At 39.0% G+C, this 24306-nt stretch overlaps 1 protein-coding gene across 2 annotated transcripts in view; it reads left to right on the top strand.

Moving 5' to 3' along the window:
* Positions 1 to 24306, top strand: part of STAT4 (signal transducer and activator of transcription 4) — a 37849-nt gene that overhangs the window by 10430 nt on the left and 3113 nt on the right. The window contains exons 4-23 of one of the 2 annotated variants that reach the window (XM_082054890.1): positions 4061 to 4159; positions 4913 to 5005; positions 7297 to 7375; positions 8883 to 8968; positions 9882 to 10033; positions 11224 to 11382; positions 12064 to 12156; positions 12323 to 12382; positions 13134 to 13151; positions 13231 to 13324; positions 14045 to 14089; positions 16603 to 16686; positions 17397 to 17495; positions 18677 to 18812; positions 19926 to 19978; positions 20731 to 20825; positions 21268 to 21404; positions 21813 to 22004; positions 23189 to 23255; positions 23752 to 23860. In XM_082054890.1, the coding sequence (XP_081911016.1) occupies positions 4061 to 4159; positions 4913 to 5005; positions 7297 to 7375; positions 8883 to 8968; positions 9882 to 10033; positions 11224 to 11382; positions 12064 to 12156; positions 12323 to 12382; positions 13134 to 13151; positions 13231 to 13324; positions 14045 to 14089; positions 16603 to 16686; positions 17397 to 17495; positions 18677 to 18812; positions 19926 to 19978; positions 20731 to 20825; positions 21268 to 21404; positions 21813 to 22004; positions 23189 to 23255; positions 23752 to 23860 (1950 nt within the window). The remainder of the gene's footprint in view (positions 1 to 4060; positions 4160 to 4912; positions 5006 to 7296; positions 7376 to 8882; positions 8969 to 9881; positions 10034 to 11223; positions 11383 to 12063; positions 12157 to 12322; positions 12383 to 13133; positions 13152 to 13230; positions 13325 to 14044; positions 14090 to 16602; positions 16687 to 17396; positions 17496 to 18676; positions 18813 to 19925; positions 19979 to 20730; positions 20826 to 21267; positions 21405 to 21812; positions 22005 to 23188; positions 23256 to 23751; positions 23861 to 24306) is intronic. The other variant, XM_082054891.1, reaches the window with a different exon arrangement.

Consider the following 24306-nt stretch of genomic DNA (forward strand, 5'->3'; position numbering starts at 1 on the left):
CATGTGTGGTTATGCCTTCCTACCCACACGTTTCTTTGAGATACACGACTACAACAAAGTTGTTTTTCTTTTAAAAATAAAATGTTCAACAAAAGGGTTTTTTCCTCCCTGTTTTTTTTACATGAAAGTCGAAAGATCCGCTTGTCTAGAAAGATGCTGAATACCACACTTAGTAAAATAAGCATATCACAAGTGAGCAACAGGGAAGGAAATGTATTTTTGCTTGACTAGTAACCCTGTTTCCTATGTCTCCATGTCGCACCTCCTTTCCATGAGCTCCTTCAAATATTCATTCACCTTCAACAAATACATCAACAGTCATACTAGTTAACAGTTCCATGCCTCTAGTAAAGCTCTTATTGTATACAATTAAAAGGCCCAGGCAGGGCTTTTTTAGCAGAACCAAGGAAAAATACAGCTGATGTTTATGGTAGTTAAAAAATTAAAAAAAAAAAAAGGGGGGGAGGAAAACCCAGTCAAATTCTGGAGCACTCTTTTCAGAATTAGAAAGCACTAAAACCTACTCAAGTTCAGGAGATAACCAGGTAAACCCCTGACTGACTTTCTAAAGGTTGCACTGCACATCCTTCTACATTACACATAGAGATCAACAGTCCCCAATTTCTAATCCTCTACTTTAATCACCAAAAATAGACTCAGGATGCTCAAGTAGTGCCTATATAGTATTCATTTATAGATGTGTGCAGTATATGGAGACCTTTGACACATGAAAAGAGAGCTGGGCAATATTCCTGTGGTTAAAAGCAATCCACTTGGTGGAGCTGCCCACAGGAAAATAAGCTAAATTTCGGAAACTTACAAAAATGGGAAGAAAAGAAGAGTAAGAGAATGATTCTCTCTTCTAAATTTCTTCATCTCAGGAAAAACAGTAAATTTCAGATACTAAAACTGACAGTTTAGTGTTCTTTTTAAAAGCACGTGTGTTTTAGTGTCATGATATGTATTTTAAAGTTTTTCCATGATCTCACAACTCGAAGAATCAAATCCTGCATTTCCCAGCCACTGTTTCATGCATATTAACATACCCCAAATATTTCAGACTGTTTTAAAATTTGGCTAAAGGGTCTAAACCCTCCACACTATAACGTCTAAATTGTTGTGGGGTTTTTTGCAGAAATGCTGCTTTGTTTTTCTCCATGATCTAGTAAGATACTATCACAACAGCTGTGCCTGGAGCAGCCACAGTGCGTGCTGGGCTGTGGTAGGAAAGTTTTCTCCAGAGGAAATGTCTTCGGCATTCACAGAAAATTTTCACCTGTTCAGAATGAAAGTTTAATTTCCCCCATTTGCTTAAATTTAGCATCATGCTGGTAGTTGTTGAGAAGACGACAGTCCAAATAAGATCACTTATTGTTTGTTGTAAATCATGACATGAACGTCCTCATCAAAGCAGAAGGCAGGAGAAACAAAATTTCTAAGAACAACCGAATTAGAGTAGTATTAGCAGATAAGACTAAAGTTTTTATTAGAAACTTCAGGTGAAAAGTGAATCCTCAATTTCTCTTTGTTAGTATTTATCAAAAGATGATTGTAAGTTTTCTCTAACTAAACTTAATAAAACAGTTTTGCATAACTACAGAATCCACACCCTTCCTCCTTTCCTGGCTGCCGACGCTCATGTCACACTATGTAAGAATTCCCCTCTCTCAAGCCTTTTTTTGGTTAAATTTCCTTTATTTTCCAACTCTACTGCTCTTTCAATGATGGGAAATGATTTTCAGTTAGTCATTCAAAAGCCAAGGTTATCATGAGCAAATTCTGTCCTCAACAAACTGGAAGTGCAGGGCAGGAAGAACTGGCAGTAGACAGATAATAAGGGAATACTGGCTGGCACATTCTGAAGTCAAATTACCTCTGCAGATCCATCATTATTCCAGCTTTTGTCAGGAAGGTGGGTGGAAGTTTCTTTATCAACTCGATGGTGTCTGTTCAAACCGAATTGGACTTGAGCAAGCACCAGACAGGCCCAAGTATGGGAACCACTACAGGCACAGCTTATAACTAGAGCTTTATGAGTTAGAGAAGAAAGGAAAAAAAAAAATGAATTTCCACTTAATCTCTTGATTCAGATGGTTTTCTCTTAATGAAACAAAGAAAATGATAGAGAGAAATACCTTTTAAAGTTTTGCATATGAATAGTATCTAGAAATGCTAGGAAAGTCCCCAATACTGGCATTTTATCTGGGGGATTTTAAACCATCCCACTGTCAGAAGAAGTGCGTCTTCTACATAAATGCATTTTCCAGCTCCAAGAAGGGATTTTTGTTTCTTCTTGAGTTTGTTAAATAGCTTTTGTTTGACTCCTTTTTGTCACAGGGCAAAGACAAAAGGCAACCATCAAACCTTAGAGTGCTCCAATTCTGTTGGGCAGTGGTAAGCCAGGACTAAACACTCCTTGGGCTTTGTAGTTTCAAAGAGCCTGTAACCACCAAGGTGTGGTATGGACCTCATTATATTAGCATCTATGTGGAAGGTGGGACCTTGTTTTACCAGAAAAAAAAAAAAAAAAAACAAACAGCAACAAGCAGAAATAAACAGATATTAACTGAGGAATTAATATGCACATCGATGGGTTTACTCTAGTCACAGATTTCTCACCACAGCTTTCATCCTCAAGCATTATTAAAACCAAGAATTCTTTTTTCTCCTCTAGTTGAGGTGCCAATAGATGAGACTGGCCTAGGGACACCACTCACCACAGCCAAAACAAGGCAGACAGCCAGGAGCATGAGCGTTTCTTTGCAATTAATTTTCTCCGGCTGCTGCTGCTGGACCCTACCACTACCTTACTTCTCCATGAAGCTCCACTCCATCTTCTGCAGGAAGATCGTAGCCATCTCCCACATTCCCTTCCCAAAGTTACATCCTGATGCTACGCAAAGACAGGGAGTACTGAGCGTTTCATCAGAGACAATGTGTCCTGGGGTAGTGTTACCACTTCTTTTTTCCAGAGAAACTCCTAAAATCAGTCTAGTTCATAACTGCCATAGTAATAGCTGGAATATAGAAGCAGCGTGTTCACATTTCTATCAGATGTGTTCACACCCTTGTTTCTAATACAACAATTGGTATGAGATATCAAAGGAAAATAGAGCGTCGGTTTGAGTATGTATAAACTTATTGTCACATTCAGAGAAAGCAAGAATAAATGAAGTTCCAAGTGGCAGCAAAATATGATGAGAATAAAAACTAATCAGAAAGAGAGGAAAATAGAAAAAGTCCAAAAGTGGCAACTGTACAGGAAAAATAAAAAACTGGATTAATTCTAACAAGTGGCTGAAAACTGTATGAGCACTGAATAAATGAATTATACGTGAATACTGAACAGAAGGCATGAAGGATATTCAGAAACATTGAACAAATACATCACTGTGAAAGATGCTGCTTGAGAGTCCTCAGTCATTCCAATTTGATAAATACAGCACAAACCAATATTTGTTCAAATTGTGCCCAGTCCTCAGTCACACATCAGCAGTACTGCACCTTGCTTATGGTGCTGTAAAAATAGAGACTTTTAGTTCTTTGGCTTGGCACAAGAGCTGCTTCTTCCTTCATTTTAGGCACAATAGTTATTGAAGGATAAAAAAATATTCATAGACATTAAAATTTAGGTCTTGTGCTTTATGCTGGGGAGGCTTTTCTGCTTGCATCATTACCGTATTGATACGCTAACCATTTTTTTATTGGCAGAAGTGCTACGTGCTACTGAAAATGGAAGACATGATAAAATCGTGCACAGAACAGGCTGACAGGAAAGCCCTTTCAAACAGCTGTGTTAGCAGCAGAGTAATTTGATCTCCAAATCATGTATATCTCCGAGTTGTATCTTTATAATCTCTGCAGAACCTTGTTAAGAATATTTTATGACAATGGCACAAAGCGCTGCTGCACGGCCAGGCTGAACCAGCACTAAGAAAGGTCAAGAGCAGTACAGGAGTCTCTTCACGCCACTGCTCGTAGACACAAAACCACGTTGTGATTGCCAGAGGGACACCCTGAATTCTGAATCTTTAAAAGCTGTATTTCCTTGTGCTTGCAGGGCAAATATCATGGTAATCCCATGCATATAGCAGTAATCATCTCCAACTGTTTAAGAGAAGAACGAAGAATATTGGCTGCAGCTAGCATGCCTGTACAGGTAATGAATTATATTTTGTTAATCTGCTCACGTGCTTTGAGGACCAAATCCCGTCCTCTCGTTCCACCGGAGTGATTTGTGTGCACAAGGAGTTGCCAAATGGTGCCCTTTAAACTCACGTTTGTACTTCTTTAGTGGCTCTACTGCCGCAAACATTGCTATAAGTGTCACAGCTAATCTTCAAAGACTTTAATCTGTATGAACGGCTTGAAAAAGATTATTCTTTGTAAATATATTTTAAATTATGCAATGCATCAGTTCATATTATTTATGCCATGCAAAAGACATTCCATCTGATATGGTACAAAGGCATTGATAGTTTTCACTTTTGAAGAAATAAACTTAAAAATTACATGTAAAACTTATTTTGGGGAAATTGTTACATGGTTAAAACCCAGACAGAATTTTTAAGTCAAATGTGTTCTTTTTAATCACCTGTGGATATAATACATATTCTTATATGAGCATTGTGACATGGGTCTTTTTCAGAAATCTAATAATCTATCTTTCAGTTTCTTGAATTGACTAGGTGTTTAATGTTTGCAGTATACTCACACCCTTTCACCTTCTGGATTTCAAAGTTAAAGCAGCATGTTCTTCAAATCTGTGGAACTAAGCAGCTTTGTCTGTTTGCACCAGTCTTCAGCCGGTTGAAGACCAGTGTCTGAATCCCCTCCCTGTGCAGGAACTCACCATTCAGTTACAATCACTCATTATTCCTCATCCTCCCGTTATCTGTTCCATGTGTTCCAGGGGCCACTGGAGAAATCTCTGCAGAACTCCGTGGTTTCGGAACGACAACGGAACGTAGAACACAAAGTGTCAGCCATCAAGAACAGCGCTCAGGTATTTTTTTTTATCCTGTTTGCTGTTTATGCAGCTGTGATTCTCATACATACCTGAACTATCATTAAGCTGGGTTGCACAAATAGTTTTGATGACAAGCTGCACCAACCAGCTTCCATTCTTCTGAGGACCTCAGTCCAGACCAGCTACTCAGGACATACCTGCGTGCTCAGGTTTTCACAGCTGCTCTGGGCTCAGTGTGAGAGCTCCCTATTTTAAAGCTATCACACTCATCCCTATGCAGACCACTGAGTGCAAGAAGAACATACCTACTGTCTCTAAAAAAGATGTGGGGTTCAGTAGATGTATTCCTGTAACTTTACCTCTTTCAGTTGGGCCAGCAGTAGCTACCCTTTGGGACCTCCAAGTCACGTACCAAGACTGTAGTAAAGCTGAAAGCCACCTGACATAATTACATGTTTTGGAGACCTGAGGGCAGAAGAACACTGGGAGCTGATGCTAACGATTCTCCAGGGGATTCCTATACAGGACAGAGGCATACCTGTAGCTGTGTCCCACAGAGACCTTGAAAACTCAGACCTTGAATACCTGCCCGTTCAGTTCAAGGCTGAATAAGAATTCAGATTATTTGTGGCCTTTTTGCTGTCCCACCTCTCCTTTCAGCTTTGCAGCAGTCTCAGTGCTGAAGTCCCTGGGCCACTCAGGAGCAACACTTCTGGTATACTGAACAGATGCCCTAGTAGTGCTCTCTCATCAGTGTCTCCCCAGATGCAGAAGAAGGGTTAGAGAGATGAAACCTTCTATGAGGACAGGCTGGGACAGCTGGGGCTGTTCAGCCTGGAGAAGAGAAGGTTTCACAGCGACCTTATTGTGGCATTTCCGTACTTAAAAGGGGCCGATAAGAATGATCGGGACAGACTTTTTAGCAGGGCCTGTTGCAATAGGACAAGGGGTGATGGTTTTAAACTAAAGGAGGGAAGATTCAGGCTGGACAGGAGGAAGAAACTTTTGCCCCTGAGGGAGGTGAGACCCTGGCCCAGGTTGCCCAGAGAGGTGGTGGATGCCCCATCCCTGGAGACATCCCAGGCCAGGCTGGACGGGGCTCTGAGCAACCTGGTCTGGGTGAAGATGTCGCTGCTCATGGCAGGGGTGGCACTGGATGAGCTTGGAAGGTCCCTTCCAACCCAAACTATTCTGTGATGCTATGAAACCCTTAAAAGGATAAAGCTAGCTTTAGAAGAATGTGATACTAGATCTCTATCTACATATAAAGTCATAAGGGTTGCAGAGCAAAACCAAAGCTGCAGCAGCAGCCAACCATGCTGCTCCTTCTGCCTGGGGGAACAGCACAGACATCCCTGGAAAAACGGGGAAAATGAGAATGATTTCTAGAGACAGGGTTTTTTTTAGCAGGTAATTAAGTTGAACACAGAAATCAGCCAGCTCCTTGTGTATGTAATTTCATATGTTACACGTATAATTTAAATGTTTAGTCTCCAAAATAAAGAGGAAACCAAAATGGCAAATTCTGTGTGTCCTAATTTAGCAAGTGAGGTTTTTGTTGTTTTCTTTTCACAAACACTTAACATGCATATCTCAGGGAACTAAAAAGGATTGTTTACGAGTTGTTGGCAGAATCAAGGTTTCCTATGAAACAAACCTTCTAAGTAAAACAGATTATTTCCTACAGTTTTGTTTTCCTTCTTTTGATGTGTCTTTTGTTTTTTTGTATTGTCATTGTTTGGTTACTAGAAAACACCTTCTAAACTTTTTGCAGTACATATGAAAACAAGGCCTTGCAAAAAGCCAAAGCAGCAAGAATGTTTCATTTCTTCACCCAAAATCTTAAGTAATTCTCTAAATAAAATCTCTGAGCTCTGCTCCCGTCTTGTGCTTCACCTTTCTTGGCTTTGCACACCCCATTTCAATTTCCAGTAAGTCAATGCAAATTGTCCATTTGCCCTGCTTTAAAGGTCCAAGAAGAGAGTTACATTACTGGCATAATAATTTCAATTTCTCTCAGGGAAAATGTAATCATTCTTACTTTCCAGTACATCATTGCATCAACTACTGTTTGACTGTGGGAGAGAGGATAATAGTTGGCTTTCTGAGCAAGTAAAATAATTACGTAGTTATAAATGTGCACTTTTAATTCAATTGTCTTTTTAAAAGTTTACAAGTTAGTAAACCAGACTTCCTAAAACTGTTTAGGGATTTTCAATTTATAAGAATGGAAAATACTACATTTTACATTTGTCCCTCACAAAACAAACTCCTTTTTATGTCACTATGAATACCCGAATAATTTTATTTTATTTTCGGTGGGAAAGATGACTGATCAAGATGTCAAATACTTGGAAGACTTGCAAGAGGAATTTGACTTCAGGTATAAAACAATACAAAGCTTAGGTAAGAGTTTTCGTAATACTTTTTAGATTCTCCAGGAAATGGCTGATTCCACAGATAGACCCCAGCATCAGGGTTTTTTTGAGCATTACCTCAGGTAATAGATGTAAACGTAAAAAACAGATTTTTAGTTTATATAAAGTTATTGTCTTGGAACACAGTTACTTTTGGGGTTAAGAGGGTTAATAGGATCTTGTTGAGCAAGTGTAGTAATTTTCTGTAGATAAGTTGCATAATGGCATGAAAAGCAGTAGTTACCTTAATTTAAACAACCTGTTTTTCAATTCTTCCCCTTGGACATGGCCCTTCCTTGGCAGGGTGAAGAGCCTCTTATTTCCCAGAGTAGAGTTGTTCAGAAGTGATTTTTTAGCCTCTAACTTGGCTTTCTGTTCTTTTTTTGACCGCAGTGGTGGTAACCAGCTGGTAAGCACTCTGAATGCATGTTTGACCAGCCTGCGATGGTTGAGATCCGCACACGGCAACAGCCCTGGCAGGATCTCTTTCAGAAAAGAAACTGAGGTCCACTTGTGTCAGCCCAGATATCTTCATATTATCTCAATTTGAACAAGCAAAGACTTAAAAAGGCTTAAAACGTCCAAGTTCTTTAACATGCCAATATGTTTAAGGCTGGATATATGGCTGGAAGAGATCAAGTTTCCGTGGTTTAATGAGTCATTAGTCATCAGGCCAGTCATAATTACTGACCACGCAAGATGACTGCAACCTGGCCTGCTTACAAAATAAAACATGCTTATATAAAAAAACAGGGCTTCAAATTTCACTATGTCGACAAATGCTCTAAACCAGCACAACCAGCTTGCAGTACCTTAAATGTGCGCGAACAATTGGTTATTGAAACATCTACCCAAATGTAACAGTCAGGTGTCAAACCAGAGCTTAGCAGAGACACAGTTGGCACCAATTTCTTTTTTGAAGGTAGCATGAAAGATGCAAGAAGAGCAAAAGGGGCAATAATGAGCACAGGGCAAGCTTGGGGAAGCTTGAAACTAATGCATGATCCAGAGAAGAAAAAAAATAACAGGGAGGGGGATATACCCAATACTCCTGGCTGCTGCGATCCCCACAGCAATGAATGCTTTATCTCCTTTTCAAATGCCCAGCCTCCATTCTCTCAGCCCAAAGAGCTTTAGTCTTAACTGCTGACACCACGAGCACGTTGCAGTGGTGCACAGATCAATCATCAGTCCAAGCCAGATGTACATAAAACACCTGAGCATGCAAAAGAATAAGAAATTTCTAGATTTCTAGGTATCCTCCTTATGTTTTCTACCTTCTCCTGTTCCACACGCACATCTAAAGAGTGGAGTAGTAAGACCTTATCTTAAACTTGTACTAAAGTTAGTCCATTCAAACAAAACACACTATTACATAATCTACTGATGTCTGCAATCAACGCTGTGGTCTGGTGGTGTTTTTTTCCCCTCCTCCCTTTATAAGCATGCACATGCACCCACGTGCATTTATACTGATTTTTTTCATCCCCCTGCAGAGCAGAGTGACAAAAACAGCGCCCTCATTAAGCAGGAAATGTTGGCCTTGCAGGCGATGCTCAACACTTTAGACTACAAGAGAAAGGTCAGTGGCGTGTTCTGTCGTTTGTGGTTTGTTCGCTTTCTCCCCTTATTCCCACACCGAATACCCAAATGCATACGTGTGCTTTTTAAAATTCTCCTCTCAGAAGAGCAGACAAATAACACAGGAGGTACAAATCCACAAAAGGTTTCGGGTGGGTGGGGGTGATTTTGAGTAGCAGTTAAGAAATTGGCAATTAAGCAATGGCTCAATCAAGGATAAGGAGGTGGGGATGTCAGCTCACAGGACCTCTTATGTACCGCGCTAAATGGATAACTTAGTTGTCAATTATTCTTTTTAAAGTAAGCAACAGGTATTCAGAGTATATGTAATCTAATAATGGAAAAAAAAACATGAACCAAACAAAATTAAAAAAAAAAATAAAAAATAAAAAACAAAACAACAACCAACCCCCCCTCAAATTATACTTTCCTTTGCTCGGTAACCAAGACTTGCAAATACAACAAATATTCCCCTGACCACTTCTTTGCTGACATGTAAAACAGTATATTTAGGCAATTTGTTTGAGTCCATGTGCTTTTTACAGATACAAGCAAGCAGAAAAAAAACAAAACAAAAAACAAAACAGTGCCCTGGATATGATACAAAACAAAAGGAGAACTTTTTGACCTTAGCAGCATTTGTAAACATCAACTCCTTGGAGGTGTTACACCCACAGAGAATACAACAATACTCCTTTCCACCCCCCAAAAAAAGAAGTTTTACTGAGGAAGAGCTCATATAGATTCAGGATTAATTATCAAAACCCATGTGTGGTGAATCCAGTCACCTCTGAATTAAAGAGAATAAAGCTGGGGGGAGTAAATACAGTTAGTTTAAAGTAATTGAAAGAAACGTAACCAGCACTTCATGCTAATCACTGAATCGCGTGGCTGTGCCCTTTCCCATTTGACAGGAGGTGCTCAGCAAAATAGGGCGCGTGATTCACGAGATCGACGTGCTCATGAGCAACATGCTGACCGAGGAGCTGCTGGACTGGAAGAGGCGGCAGCAGATCGCCTGCATCGGGGGGCCGCTCCACGGCGGCCTCGACCAGCTCCAGAACTGGTAAAACCCTGCCCCGCGCTTGCGCTTCCACCCAAAACCACAGGAAGTTTGCTGCGCGCAAAACAAGCATTCCTTTACACCCGCTGCCTTGCCATAGCGGCAAATTCACTAGCAGCTAAGCAAGTAAATAACAACAACGACAAAAGATCTGTTTTGGTGGATAATATTTGCTATTCAGAATAATAATTCAGTCATTAATAACAACTGCTGAGCCTGAGCCATGGCAGTCACTCATTTTTTGCTTTGGCGATTGCTCCAGATAGATGATACGTACCCTCTCGGGAGTTTTATTTTAGTAAGAACTGACTTTGTCACTGAGAACAGGGGGAGTTTGGTCTCGCAAGATATAGACGCCTTATACTTTGACTCACTAGGTACATCACTCCTCCAGACTTCAAACTAGGGAGGAATTGAACGGTAGGAGTCTTTGTGGTGGCAACTCTAAAAGCGATTGCAAATAAAAAAGAAAATGGCATTGTATTTTAAAATATAATGCAGCTAGAGAATGTCAATGTCCTGGTTATTTCTCTCCCAAACTCATCTTCTGGAAAACGTAAAGAATAAGAAGGAAAAAAGGAAGGAAAACAATCAAGAACCCTTTCAATTTGAAGAAAAAAAGTATTTTTTTGCTGCCCTCCCCCCATTTTTTTTTCACTGATATTTTTCCAATTAAGATGTTAAAAATAGCTTCAAAAATGTGGTTTTATACACACGCACCCTATTAGACTGTTAGCAAGTGTGTTTGGTTTTTATTTTCCTTGTTGTTTTTACTCTTCTTCAGTCTTGGTAACTTGCTTATTGTATATAAATATTATCCTTTTAAAGAGCATGTTTTGCAAAACTACTGCACTGTAGGAAAGAATTAAAAGTGACCCAAGTGCCCTGCATGTAAAAACATCAGGACCACTTATATATATTTCTTCCAAATTATCAAAGACGGTGCTCCATTGCCGTTGATGAGGCCTGTTGTGTAAATATTTATATTTCAAAATAAAGTAGGTAACTTGCCTGATATATTTTTATACTCCTGTAAACAAAAGACGGATGGAAGTGAAGTGAGTTTGGATAAAGCTAGAAAGCACCAATCAGTCTCAATTCTGATTTCCCTAAGCAGGAACCTCAGGAGCCATTATTTTCTAAGAAATGGCTTACTTCAAAGATTGCAAACTAAATTTTTTGTCTTGCTGCAGCTTTACGCTGTTGGCAGAGAGTCTCTTTCAAGTTAGAAGGCAACTGGAAAAACTGGACGAACTGTTGACCCGACTGACATACGATGGGGACCCTATCCCAGTGCAGAGACCTCAGCTCCTGGAAAAAGTCAACTTTCTGCTCTACAACCTTTTCCGCAAGTGCGTAAACCATTGTCAATGTACAGAATGCACCGACACTGATTTATTGGCAACAATGAGACCACATTGTTAAAATATATATATATACACACATATACATACGTATAAATATACTTAAAGTGGCAGGGTGCTAATTTGTTCCTTGTCTTTCCTCTTCCCCCATTCCTCCCCCCAGCCCAATTCACTCTTCTATTAATATATAAAATATTATCATCATTCCTTGTGCCTTTTGTACTGGCTATACTAGAGATATACCTCAAGTGACTATTTGAAAGCAAAACAAGGTCAATTTTTTTAATTAAAAAAAAAAAAAAAAAAAGATAAAATGATTGTTTCATTTCATTAGAGCCAGGCTCAGTGTATTTTCATACTCTCTTTTATGGTTCTGGTAAAAGTCTCAGTCTTCCAGACTTTTATCAGCCTGATATTTTAGGACTGTGGAATTTGTTTTGGTTTGACTTTTAATTTATTCCAAATATCCGTTTCTTACGGGAACAACTCAACTGTTACTTAGACCACTCGATCATGCTGAGAACTGAGAGTTGGAACATGTATCTCCCACTTCAGCAGCTGTAGAGAAACAGGTCTTAGAGATACCAGCACTTTTTTTTTCCTCCTATATATAGCTCTTTGTTTAGGAATATTCCTAACAATCTATTTGTTTCACTTCTTTTCACACAGTTCATTTGTGGTCGAAAGGCAGCCCTGTATGCCAACGCATCCCCAGAGGCCAATGGTTCTTAAAACGTTAATACAGTTCACTGTTAAATTAAGGTAAGGAAAGGGAATCTGATAGAAACTCCTTCATAATCCTAGATGCCTAATCTGTTTTCAGATTGTAATAATTTCAGATACTTTAATGTGGAGCTACTGCTCTCTAATATTTTCTAGTAAGAAGTTTATTCTGTTCATATTCACTTGTCCATTTTCTGTTTTGAAGGTTGCTGATTAAATTGCCCGAGCTGAACTACCAGATCAGAGTGAAAGCAACTATTGACAAGTAAGAAAACTTTAAAGGGAGGATATTCGCTCTCTCCCTACAGAGACACAAAGTTTTCTAATGGCTATTCTAGCTGATTTAGAAGTTGCTCAAAGAAAAAAAAGAAAAAAGTTAAAACATCAGGGTAATGCTTGTCTCTTTCTTTTTCTTTTTTTTTTTTTTTTTTTTTAATGTGGAAGATTTATTTGTGTTTTCTTTAAAAAAACCCTGCTATGTCTAATTGACATTTTGAAATTGGAGGCAAGAAGTCTATTTAAGATTTGCTTCAAGGCTAAATAGAATTTGTCAGTCTGAAAAAGTAGCATCACACAAAAGCTGTATTTTGAGCAACACCCAGCACTGTAGAGCCAGCTCAGTCACAGATAGCTCAGGGCACCCTAGCACAATAAAACACGACACAGAAGACTTGCTGTCAAGGTCTGAATTCAAAAATCAGCAAAGGTGACCCAAGTCCTCACCACCCACCGTCCCCAGGTCCCAGCCACCTTCTGTGGGACCCTAAAAAACACCTTGAGCACACAGACCTGGGTGTTGACCCAAAAGAAGGATGGAACCAGGAGAGGAACCAGGACTCTGTCTCTCCAAAGCTGCATGCTAGACAGTTTTCTTTAGTTTAAAAACTGCAGTTGTATTGGTAATCCAAATTAACTTTGACAAGGTAAAATCTACTCTGGGGATATGTTTCTCAGTACAAGTTATGACTTACACATTTACTGACTCACAATCTGTTCCTTCCCCTCTTCTATTTTAGGAATGTTTCAACTGTAAGGTAAGAAAATAAAATACCACGTTTCTTAAATTATCCAGTACAATAGTATTTGAGTGCGTAAGTGTAATGTCCTCCATAGTAATCGCAGATTTGTTCTGTGCGGAACACACGTGAAAGCGATGAACATGGATGAGTCCGCAAATGGAAGCCTGTCAGTAGAATTTCGACATTTGGTAAGTTTGACTGCTTTTGTCTTGTTGTATGCCTCTGGCAAAGAAATGAAAGATTCTTTAAAAACTATGCAGAGAGAACTATATTACTGTCAAGTCTACACTCATTTTCTTTTTCCTTATACAGAAAGTTTATTCTTAACCTCTTTATCCTGTTCCGTACTTATCCCTTCCATAAAATAAGACTATATATTTTCACAGAAATGACAAAGCAAATCCTAATTAATGCCATAAAAAGAAAAAAATAGTAATGCTGAATTACAGCTTTTCAGAAACTGAGTTATGTTAAAAAGAAGAAAAACAAACAAACAAAACAGACAAACAAACACCCACCACAAAACACCACCACAATTGTCTAGAGGAAATATGGGTTGGGGTTTTTTTGGCTTAACCACAGATGCAGGGCCATGGGGTAGTCTTGCCAAAGGAGATGGAGATTGACAGTCTTTAGTTCTTTTTTTTGTGTATTATACACTTTGCAAGCACCCTAATTAACACTTTGTTACATTAACTTACTTAAAAAAAAAAGTTTAAAAAAAATCAAAAAATTATTCACTGAATAGACTTTTAAAGGCGTGTTGTCAGAGCCTTAATTTCAGCATATTTGTATATTGTAAATTAAACCTTATTATATGAAGCACATCAGGGTTACAAATGAGGTTCTTTACGTGTACTTCTGTCTATAGTTTCTTTGACACATAAATATCTTTTTGTTTTATACAGCAACCCAAAGAAATGAAATCAAGTGCTGGAAGCAAAGGAAACGAGGTTTGTGCATTTATTTTACGTGTTATTTATATTTTAAAAGGAAGTCATAATATGAATGCATGCAATTCCTCTTGAAAGCTACCTTTTTGGTCATTTACATTTTGAGAAAAATAAGCTTTTTGAGTTTTTTGCTGAAACTATTTCTCCTGTAGGAACTGTCCTTTGAATATATATCCTGTTGGCCAAGTTTACAGCTGAAGTAAGGGTATAATCATATTTGCATCAAAGAAGTTTGCTTGCCTCAAGCAGGACCAGTGTGCTTAGTTCACCAATACTCATCCAAACCTGGTGGTAGGTTCCCCTCTGGTGGTGACAAGATGTGGTGACATATTCACCCTCACAAACCAGCAGGTATTTGCAGCACCCAGACTTCCGAGACACGCATGTACCTCCTGGCAGAGAAGCTTAAAATCCATATGCTCTTGCTTTGCAGAGAACAGAAATCAGCATTATCGGCTTGTGTTCAAGGGTCAGCCTTGGCCGAGGCCACCAGGACAGGGCCACCAAGGCCACCAGTGTCTCCCAAGGTCACTGAAATAATAAGATGCTTCTGTGAATGCATCTACTGACCTAGGAGGTGAAGTTGCCTGTACTGGAGTAAGGTATCTCCACACCCATGTAAATTTTTTTGCACAGTAGAAGTGCTGAGGGTAACGTCATATTGACGAGTTTAAAAATAAATTAAAAAAAAAAATCTAAAATAAACCCCAAAATCGCTGATATCACAATCCAAATAAGTGTAGTTATACAATCACAAAAGTTATTACCAGCAGTCTTTAAGGTGCGATGATCAGCATGGAGAATTTTCACCAAAAACCTCCCGCAGAAGGTACTTGTGAAGGCCTCACACGGCGTTTCTGAACGGAATAACCCACAACCCGGTTAGCAAGACTGAAACTCCGGGCTCGCCTCCCAGCTACTTTGCTGCTTAAAGTCATTTGCATCAAGACAAGCGAAGGCAAAACCGTAGGTGGAAAAATGTTGGTGCTCTACTTTTGGTAGCATTTTACTCCCACTTTCCCACATAGGGCTTTTATAACTATATAAAATATAGGGTTGTGGAGAATTAAGACGGCTGAGCTGTGAGACAGTTCACTGGTAACTGATTTCCTCAAACGGCTTCTCCTTGGTCAAGTCACAGTCTGAAATTATCATTAGCATGAGCAAGTTTTTTGATTAACATAATATAATAATTTAAAAACTTGGTTTGCTTACAGGATGTTTAGTAAGCTGAGAGTGCACTTGTTAAGTATGACTGGCCTCATAAAAAGAAAAAAAAAGTGGAAACTCTCTGTCTTTGACATTTGTCCTTTCATGCAGATATGTCTTTTTGCCTACATGATTTTTCCATAACAAAAAAAATGAAGTTTTTGCAAAATCATAGCGGGGCGGGAGGGGAAGGAAGGTTTCATTAACCCTTTTCAACTTTATTTGAGCAATACAGGTTGATTCTACCTGTATTAAAACATTTGAGCTCATTTGATGGTTGAGTATTTCATGTAAAAGCCTTCAGGTCTAAGCTGGATTTTCTGTTTATCAAAGCAGATTTATTATTCAGATGCCTGAGGATCTTCTGCAGTCTCAACCTCTCATTTATACAACTATCTTCTGTTGCAGTGTCCTGTATGAGGCATTTCCCTAAGGAATAATTTTATTTTACGTTGACTGAAAGCAGAGTATTTCAATAAACTGAAACATTTTTATTTAGGATTTTTTGTTTCTCTTTTAGAAAATCTGACAAAACAAATATGTGACAGACAAAAATAAATAGGAAAAGGACAAACAGATTTTTATGCTTTGACTTCTGGGGATGGAAATGTATTTCAAAAGATCTGTTTACCCAAGGAGCAGAGATTCAGATTTTTACAGAGCTATACTAGTTTGTAATCAACACAAAATGCTTGTACTGCAAACTTTAATCAAACAGTTTTTTTTTCTTTTTTTTTTTCTGTCCAAAAAAACTTTTTTTTTAGATCAGATTTACTTTCGATGAATGATTTAGGTCTCTACTCCTTCAGTTAGTAGCATCTAAGGACAGTCAAAACAAACCTGTTGTAAAATGAGGTCCTACTCATCATTAAAGCCGTGGCTTCTTGTTTCTATTTTGTTTCTCCTTGAAGTTTAACATCTTTGTTTAAATTGGAATTATCAATCAGTGAAGAAACTTTAGGAAAAGTTGGAGATGGTCTTTATCAGACACAAAAACTAATCTGTTACCTTCTTCTGCACAACACTGTTTAAAAGCAATGTCTTAAACAAATTAAAAACAAAAGTTAAGAGTGTTGCTTTAACAATGTCAAGGGGATTTTTAGATTAATCAGAAAAAAACACCAGTTCTGGACTAATTTCATGTCAGCGTTTAACAAACTGACAATTTACTTCTTGTCCTGCTCTGCTTATATATTGGATATGTTTTTTCTTGCCAAATTGTGTAATCTGAGCAGTGGGACCACTGAACCAGTGCCAAATGCCACCTGTGCTCTCCCAGTTTTCCAACCCCCTCACTCCCGCAGGGCCCGCACATGGTGACCGAGGAGCTGCACTCCATCAGCTTCGAAACGCAGGTCTGCCTCTACGGACTGACCATCAACCTGGAAGTGAGTATATAAACAGCATTTTCCAGCAGCTCAGATGAGAACAGACCTGTGTGGCCAGACTACAGGTCTGTCTATCCTGGATTTTGTCGTCAGCAGTAACCGTAAGCAGACAGGAGATTTTCAGAACTTTAGGACAGAAAGTAGTACGCACAGGTTTACAGCAACATTTTTAGCCCTTCAGAAGCCCAAGTACTGGCTGTCATGGTAATTTTGTTACGCTATGCAAAGGTAATACACCTTACCAAGCAAAGACTGTGGGATCCATTGAAGTCAGTGACAACATCCAGTCACAAAATCCATATGCACCAGCAGGCACATCCCTCCATTACACATTTTAAGTTAATGTCTTAGAGAAAGTCTATGATACCAACTGCAAGTTATAGGCTGAGGACATCCCTGTGTGCCTAAAATGGACCTTCAGGTGGTAGTGGTAAGGACTGTCACAGATCACTCTTCTGGCTGCCTACCATTGTCATAGAATCATTTTGGTTGGAAAAGACCTTTAAGATCACCACGTCCAGCCATTAACCCAACACTGCCAAGTCCACATCTAAACCATGCCCTGCTCCGCAAGCTGAAGAATAGTATTTTGAGGAGTAGAGGAACAAAAAAGAAAGAAAGAAAGAAGATGCTAAAAGAAAACAAAGCATAACCCAGCACTAACACTTTCCATAGCAGCATTTACATACTGCGTTTGCTCTTTCCACCAGACCAGCTCGTTGCCTGTGGTGATGATTTCCAACGTCAGCCAACTACCCAACGCCTGGGCTTCTATTATTTGGTACAATCTATCAACCAATGATCCTCAGGTAGGTCTTCAGGTAGTCAGTACTAGTACACAAGTACTGACCTTCTGCTTTTCCACATTTGCTTACCAAATATATTAATCATAAAAAGGCTGTGTTTCCCTCTTAAACTGGCCTTATTTTTCTCATCTACACTGTTATCAACAGCATACTTTAATGTTGTTCACTTTATCTTTTATTCCCCACGCAGACCTAAAACCATAGGCACGCTAAGCCTTCCTTTTTATAGACTAAAGTAGTAGCTCTTAAACAGCTGTTCTACTTTGAATTTGTCTTTTTTGGATACAATTCACCAAAACTATACACGGTACAAAATAATCCTACTAGCACAATTCAAAACTGTCAAAATAGGTGTACAGGCAGCTCTGCAACGTTTCTTGGTGCATTTCCAGGAGCCGGTGCTTTCTACGGAGAAGATCAGAAGTGCCAGGTAGCACCTTCTAGAGGCTCTAGCCATGAGCATGCTGCCTCAGGATGTATTTTAGATTCAGTCACTGTATTTGCAGATTGTAGAACAGTGCTGTCAATAGCTCTCAGGCTTTCAGGCAGGGATTAGCAGCAGTCACACAGACGTTCAGAGGAGGGAAAGGGTAAGATAGTTTCCCATGGAGTGCACCTAAGAACCATGGCAGGTCAGCTGAGCAGCAGCCTGGACTTTGTGATCACCCTGTGATACTCCAAAGAGTCTTCTGCACAGTCTGTACTATGTTCATCACATATACAGTCCAGAAACCAAATGCAAAACTAAGATGAGCCAAACAATTCAACAACATATCGCTGTACAAGCATGTAACCGTTTGGGACTTCCATGCACTAAACACTATGATGAGACTATCTGCATTTGTTGGATAGGCTTTAAGTACTTTTTCACTGTCTTAATAAATGATACTATAAGAAACATAGCAAGGTATTTTATCATCCAAGGTGCACACACATTCTCTTGCTCCCTTTTCCTCTTCCCTTCCAACTCTGCCTGGGCACCAAAGTGGACCTTGCTGGGTGGCTGCAGGTGGGACGGCCAACACTCATTTACCCCAATTTGTGCTAATATATACCGATATATAATACAGACCTCCCCTTTTTACACTTCTGGATGCTGCTCAAGCACTTGCAGACTTCTTTGGCAGCCTGTACCATATTTCATGGTTGCTAACTGTCTAAACAAACTACTAATTCTGTTGCAGAATTTGTCTTTCTTCAACAATCCCCCTGCTGCCACTTTAAGTCAGCTCTTAGAAGTGCTGAGCTGGCAGTTTTCATCATATGTCGGTCGTGGACTCAATTCTGAGCAGCTCAACATGCTGGCGGAGAAACTTATGGGTAAGACAGTAGAAATATACAGATTTTAGTTGCTTTTGGACTCTTATAGTTGATAGTTAACAGGCAACGACTTTAAGCATGACCTCCACTCCCAGAGCTGCCTTCAAAAATGCCACAAAGACTTTTTTTTCTTTAAAGAAAAGCACATGTCAGCTTATTCTTACCACAAAGTGATTCAACTTCTGAACTCCCAGACTGCTAAACTGAAGAAAGAGGGCATCAGAGTCACATTGAACTGTGATGTTATTTTGTTTCCTTAGCAAGTAATTTATCTCTTGCATCTCGAACAAAAAGGAAGTCTTTTTGCTTGCTGATGGGGTTTGGTTTGGGTTTTGTTTCATTTTAAGTACCTGCTCTTGTGGGTCTGTTTACTTCTGGGACACTTCCTTCAGTGGTGACAGCACAGCAAAGAGGCCCCATAACTGCAATAGATGAACCATCAAACGCTTTGATGTGACTGTCCCCTGGAAGGGAGAGGACTTAAGAAAAGCTGCAGAAGAAAATAAAGCCTTATCTGTTTCTGGAGAAGAAACAATTATATATTGTGAGCTGTAAGAAACCCCAAGCTGAGGGGGTAACAATGCCTCTGCTGTCGGGCAAGACCATGAGCATTTGTCAGAGACCGGGGGGAATCTTTGCTGTTATTGCTTTCAAAGACTGGTTTCCCTGGGTGACAGTCACTTTCTCTGATGGTTTCTTGGAGATTTCTTGCTTAGTAGAGGTAGTGGATTTGAGAGGTGCCATTGTAAATCAACAACAATCCTAAGAAAGAAAAACTAGATTGTCTTAAAATATGGAAGCTCAAGATAGAGTGAAGGCCAAGAGAAGTAACACACAGGCTACAAACTGAAACTGAGCACATAGTTGCAGAAACAAAGTCCCAGACTAATTTAGGCAAATATTCCCAAAATTACTATTATCAGCTGCTTCAAAAGGATACAGAAAAGCTGTTGTACAGCCCCTAAGCATGCCCTTCTCAATGCCTCTCTAAGTCTGGATGTAATGTGCTCCCCCCTGCTAACCCACAGCTACACAGATATCAACCCATGTCTATTTCAAAACTTCAGAAAAATAGATTCACAGTTTGCCTTTTTTTTTCTCCCCCCGCCTCAGGACAACAAGTCAGTTACAATGATTATCAACTATCCTGGGCAAAGTTCTGCAAGGTACGGTTCTGAAAGTAAAACCAGACTCCTCTTGCTCTTTCTACCCACACACGTGCTTTACTCTGCCTCTCTGGCACTACTGATGAGATTCCCACTTGCCACACATGGGACTTGTAGCCCAACACAATCACATTCATTTTAAAAAAATTAACTGTGAAAATAGCATTTCCAGAAGTTTAAAGCTTGGGCTAAGAGATCTACTCAGTTACATTGCTACGGAGATCAGAAGCGGCCATCGCAGCATGCCCTATATATTTCTGTAATGTAAATTTCTGCTATCAAAGCATGCATTTTTCATAAAGCAAGCAGTAATTTTTTCATATGCTCAGTTCTGACCTAAATTATTTCAAGTTGGTGATATATCCAGTAACTTTAATGTGGAATGGAAAGGTTTTTGAGAAGAGTAAACCCATTTTATTTATATTCACTACATTATTTAAACATATTTAGAACCTTGGAAGGAAATTCAACTTTGTCATCATTTCTCTCAAAATGTAATTTCATAACCAGGAAGAAACAAATGTGATTTTTTTTTCCTTGAAAAATGAGATGCTTCTAGTGTGTATCTTAAAAACCAATTGTTTTTGTATCAGGCTCAGAGACATTACTCAAAACAGCAGTTCACGTTTTTCATTCTTGCTTTACAAACTAGATTATTCTTAAGAAACTGAGATGGCCATGTCATGTGAATATTGGTTAACACCACTCTCACAATTCTCTTGTGTGTTTTTTTTTTTCTTTTTAACCATTAGGAACATTTGCCCGGGAAGTCTTTTACCTTTTGGGTTTGGCTTGAAGCAATCCTGGACTTAATTAAAAAACACATCCTTCCTCTTTGGATTGATGGGTGAGCAAAGAAACAGCTGAATACTGATCTCTCTCTGCTTTGTCTTTGTTCTTTATTAAGCTCAGTTTTAGCTATGCAGAAGAGAATTTGTAAAGAACATTGTACTTCTGTCTCCCTTTTCCCATTTATAACTTTTTGAAATGTTTGCCAAAAGGGAGCACTATTGAATCTCTCAGAAATGCAGATTTAGATCTGTTTATCAGTTCTGTCAGTGGACAGTAAAGTACGGTGATAAATGTCGTCCTGCTTCATAGCACTTTGAGCTCAATGCCGCAATCCACACATAACTCACAGGAATCTTTTGTCAATAGTTCCAAGACCTTATAAAACTTTTGTAACCAGGCTTTGAACACCTGTATAAAGTTTGGCCAGATGCAGTTGCACAGATTGAAGTCTCTATTTTTTTCCAAAAGCAAACCCTTTATTTCCTGTTATGCTTCAGGTATGTAATGGGATTTGTCAGCAAAGAGAAGGAACGAATTTTGCTTAAAGACAAGACACCAGGAACATTTTTATTAAGGTTTAGTGAAAGCAATCTGGGTGGAATTACCTTTACATGGGTGGATCAGTTAGAAAATGGTAAGTATCATCTTTGAAAAAGAATATTAACATCAAACTCTGCTATACACCTGTAATGCAAGACCCACAATTTATTTGGTTTAAAAGTAAAATTCATGTGTATCATGCCTTAGTATGGTTTCGGCCAAGATAGTAGTATCATATTTACTGAAACACAAACCAAAACTCTGACACCCTACCTCTCAGTTCTTTATATTAACCATATAGGTTTATTAGGAGGTGCACCTGCTTATTGCAAGCTTTAAATTTCTTTCCACATGTGCAGAAAGCATAACTTGAAAGATACCAACATGGCTACAAACAGGTGAAACCCACGCTAGTATAAACTGCTAAAGAAAGGAAAAAAACCTGCAGATGCTGATCTCCCAGGTATCAGTGGTTATGGCGCCTTTGTATTTTTATTTACAGGAGACGTAACATTTCATTCGGTGGAACCCTATAACAAAGGTCGCCTATCTGCGCTGCCTTTTGCTGACATACTGCGCGATTACAAAGTGATTATGGCAGACAACGTTCCCGAAAACCCTCTGAAGTACCTGTATCCAGACATTCCCAAAGATAAGGCCTTTGGCAAACACTACAGCTGTCAGCCAAGTGAAGGTTTGGGCTCCATTGCTGTATTTACCCTTTCTGCAAAGCAGCTGCCAAGTCAAGAGGCTGTTTGAGGAATGGAGGAGGAAGGGAACAGATTAAGATGCCTCCTCTAATCGGCATCTGCAAGAGAACTGTTTTAATGCATGCTTATCATTTAGACAGCTTCATTTTATAAATATATCCCTGGTCTTGGGTATTATATTAGAGGCAACAATGCCAACAATATTGAAAAGAAGCTAAGAAATACATCTTGGGGTAGAAAGAGTCAAAAAAATTAAGATTTTTTCCTGACTGATGCATTACAAAATTCAGTGCTCAGGCATTCAAATGAGATGAAACTGGAAAGTCATCCTGCTTATCAGCTTCATAATTGTGTTACACTATAGCATGCTGTCTCTTTAATTTTAAGGAAATTCTGTAGTTTCCAAACAGCTTGGAAAACCTGTTTTTATTGCAGCAGCATAACCCCTGAGAACTGCACTGGAAAACAGAAAAAGGCTGGACAAGAATGGCTCCAAATATGTTCAGGCCCATGCTCTTTCTTGGCCAAGTCAGGCCAGTTTTAGATCATTCTCGCACTCTCTCTAAAAAGCCCTCAAAGACTTGATATTTTTTAAGAGAGAATACACATTCTTCCAGACTTACAGTACCAAAAGTTACAACTCCATTTGAATTCAATTTTCTACACAACTAAAAAAAATATTTGGAGGCTACAAACGTTTTTCTTCTTCATTTTAATTCAGTGGACTTTGCCTAATGCTCCAATCTGCTAAAAAAATTATGTATATGCTTAATTTCACGCAGAAGACATTGCTGAAGCTGTGTCTGTAGAGATAAGAGTTCCACACAAGCATTTGCAGACTGAAATCTAGATGCTCAAAGTTCCAAGGTTGTAGAGCGGCAGTATATTTGCTTTTGAAGCCCTGATGAGATCTGTTTCATCTGTTACTGTATTGCATTCTGAGATGTCAATTCATATCAAGGGAGCACAGTCAATTACATGACTAAGACCTGAATTGAAAGACTAATCTCAGGAATTCCCCTCAGTTTTATGGCTGTTTATTTGAGCATAAACAGGGAGGTTTCTTTTTTAATATATTATGGTCTACAGCACTTAAAGCAGATAATAATTTTCAAATAAATAATAAAATTACTAGTCAACATTTAATTTCTTTAATATTTACTTTTAGTCTCAAAGCCCTCTGATGGAGGAGGCAAAGGTTACGTTCCTTCCGTTTTTATCCCAGTCTCCAAAATGTAAGTACTCTTATAGATGTATTACACTTCAAATGTTATTTTTATTAAATTTACATACTATTTCAAAGTTTTCCCTGCCTCCCTTCCCCTATTCAAATAGTTTGGGATAGTAACATATTGTTTTCATTTGGCCAAAAGATTGTTAAAGACAAGAAAGGGAATTAAAGAGCTTTACTTCTACAATGCTTTCCCTATCTATGTGGCAAAACATTTGTAAAAATTGAATGCAGACTTTACAATACTCTGATCTGTTTGTCTTTCACTGTCTCCTTTTTCTCTCCAGCAGGTGATATTATAGAGCCAGGTTTATTCTCTCTTCCCTTGGTCTTATCTCCTACATTTTTAAACATATACCAGGTTGTTGGCCTGTGCCACCAGCAAGCCCCATACAGGCTTAACTAACTTTATAAGCATTCACCATACTCCTCTGGTATGCATCAAGCTAGAGGGATTTAGGTTGCTTTTAAGATTATTTTTGTGTTTTTTTTGTTTTAAGCTTAAATGATTCTACAGATCCACATTCTCCATCAGATCTTCTTCCAATGTCTCCAAGTGTTTATGCTGTGCTGAGAGAACACCTGAGTCCCACAGTGATCGAAACTGCTGTACGTTGCAAACTTTTCCATTCATAAGTTAATACTAAGCAAATGGGACATGTACAACATAGATGTTGGTTATACCAAGGCTGCTTGTACAATTAGGAAAAAATAGAGCTCTTTGACCACTTGCTGTATTATATTCTGAAACGATGGTGCAGCCATTTCCTGTTCTAAACGGGACAGGATGCTGCAAGAATCTGTCAAAGGTCTGTGTTACAAGAAACTGTCCAACACGGTGGCCTGTGAATCATGAATGTCATAACTGAAAGGTCTCAGAGTTCTTGCACAAAGTCTTTACACTGACAAATGCATAATAATTACATTAATTCTGTAGATAGCACAAGGAACTTGACTTGCTCTGGGAAGCTGCGCAAGGAACATAGTAATTTCCGATTCAGCAAACTTGAACAACTTTTAGTGCTGCAAGTTTCTACATGGGGTACCAAAGTGAG

This window comes from Streptopelia decaocto, assembly GCF_964273445.1.
Source record: "Streptopelia decaocto genome assembly, chromosome: 6".
In the NCBI taxonomy this organism is placed as follows: Eukaryota; Metazoa; Chordata; class Aves; order Columbiformes; family Columbidae; genus Streptopelia; species Streptopelia decaocto.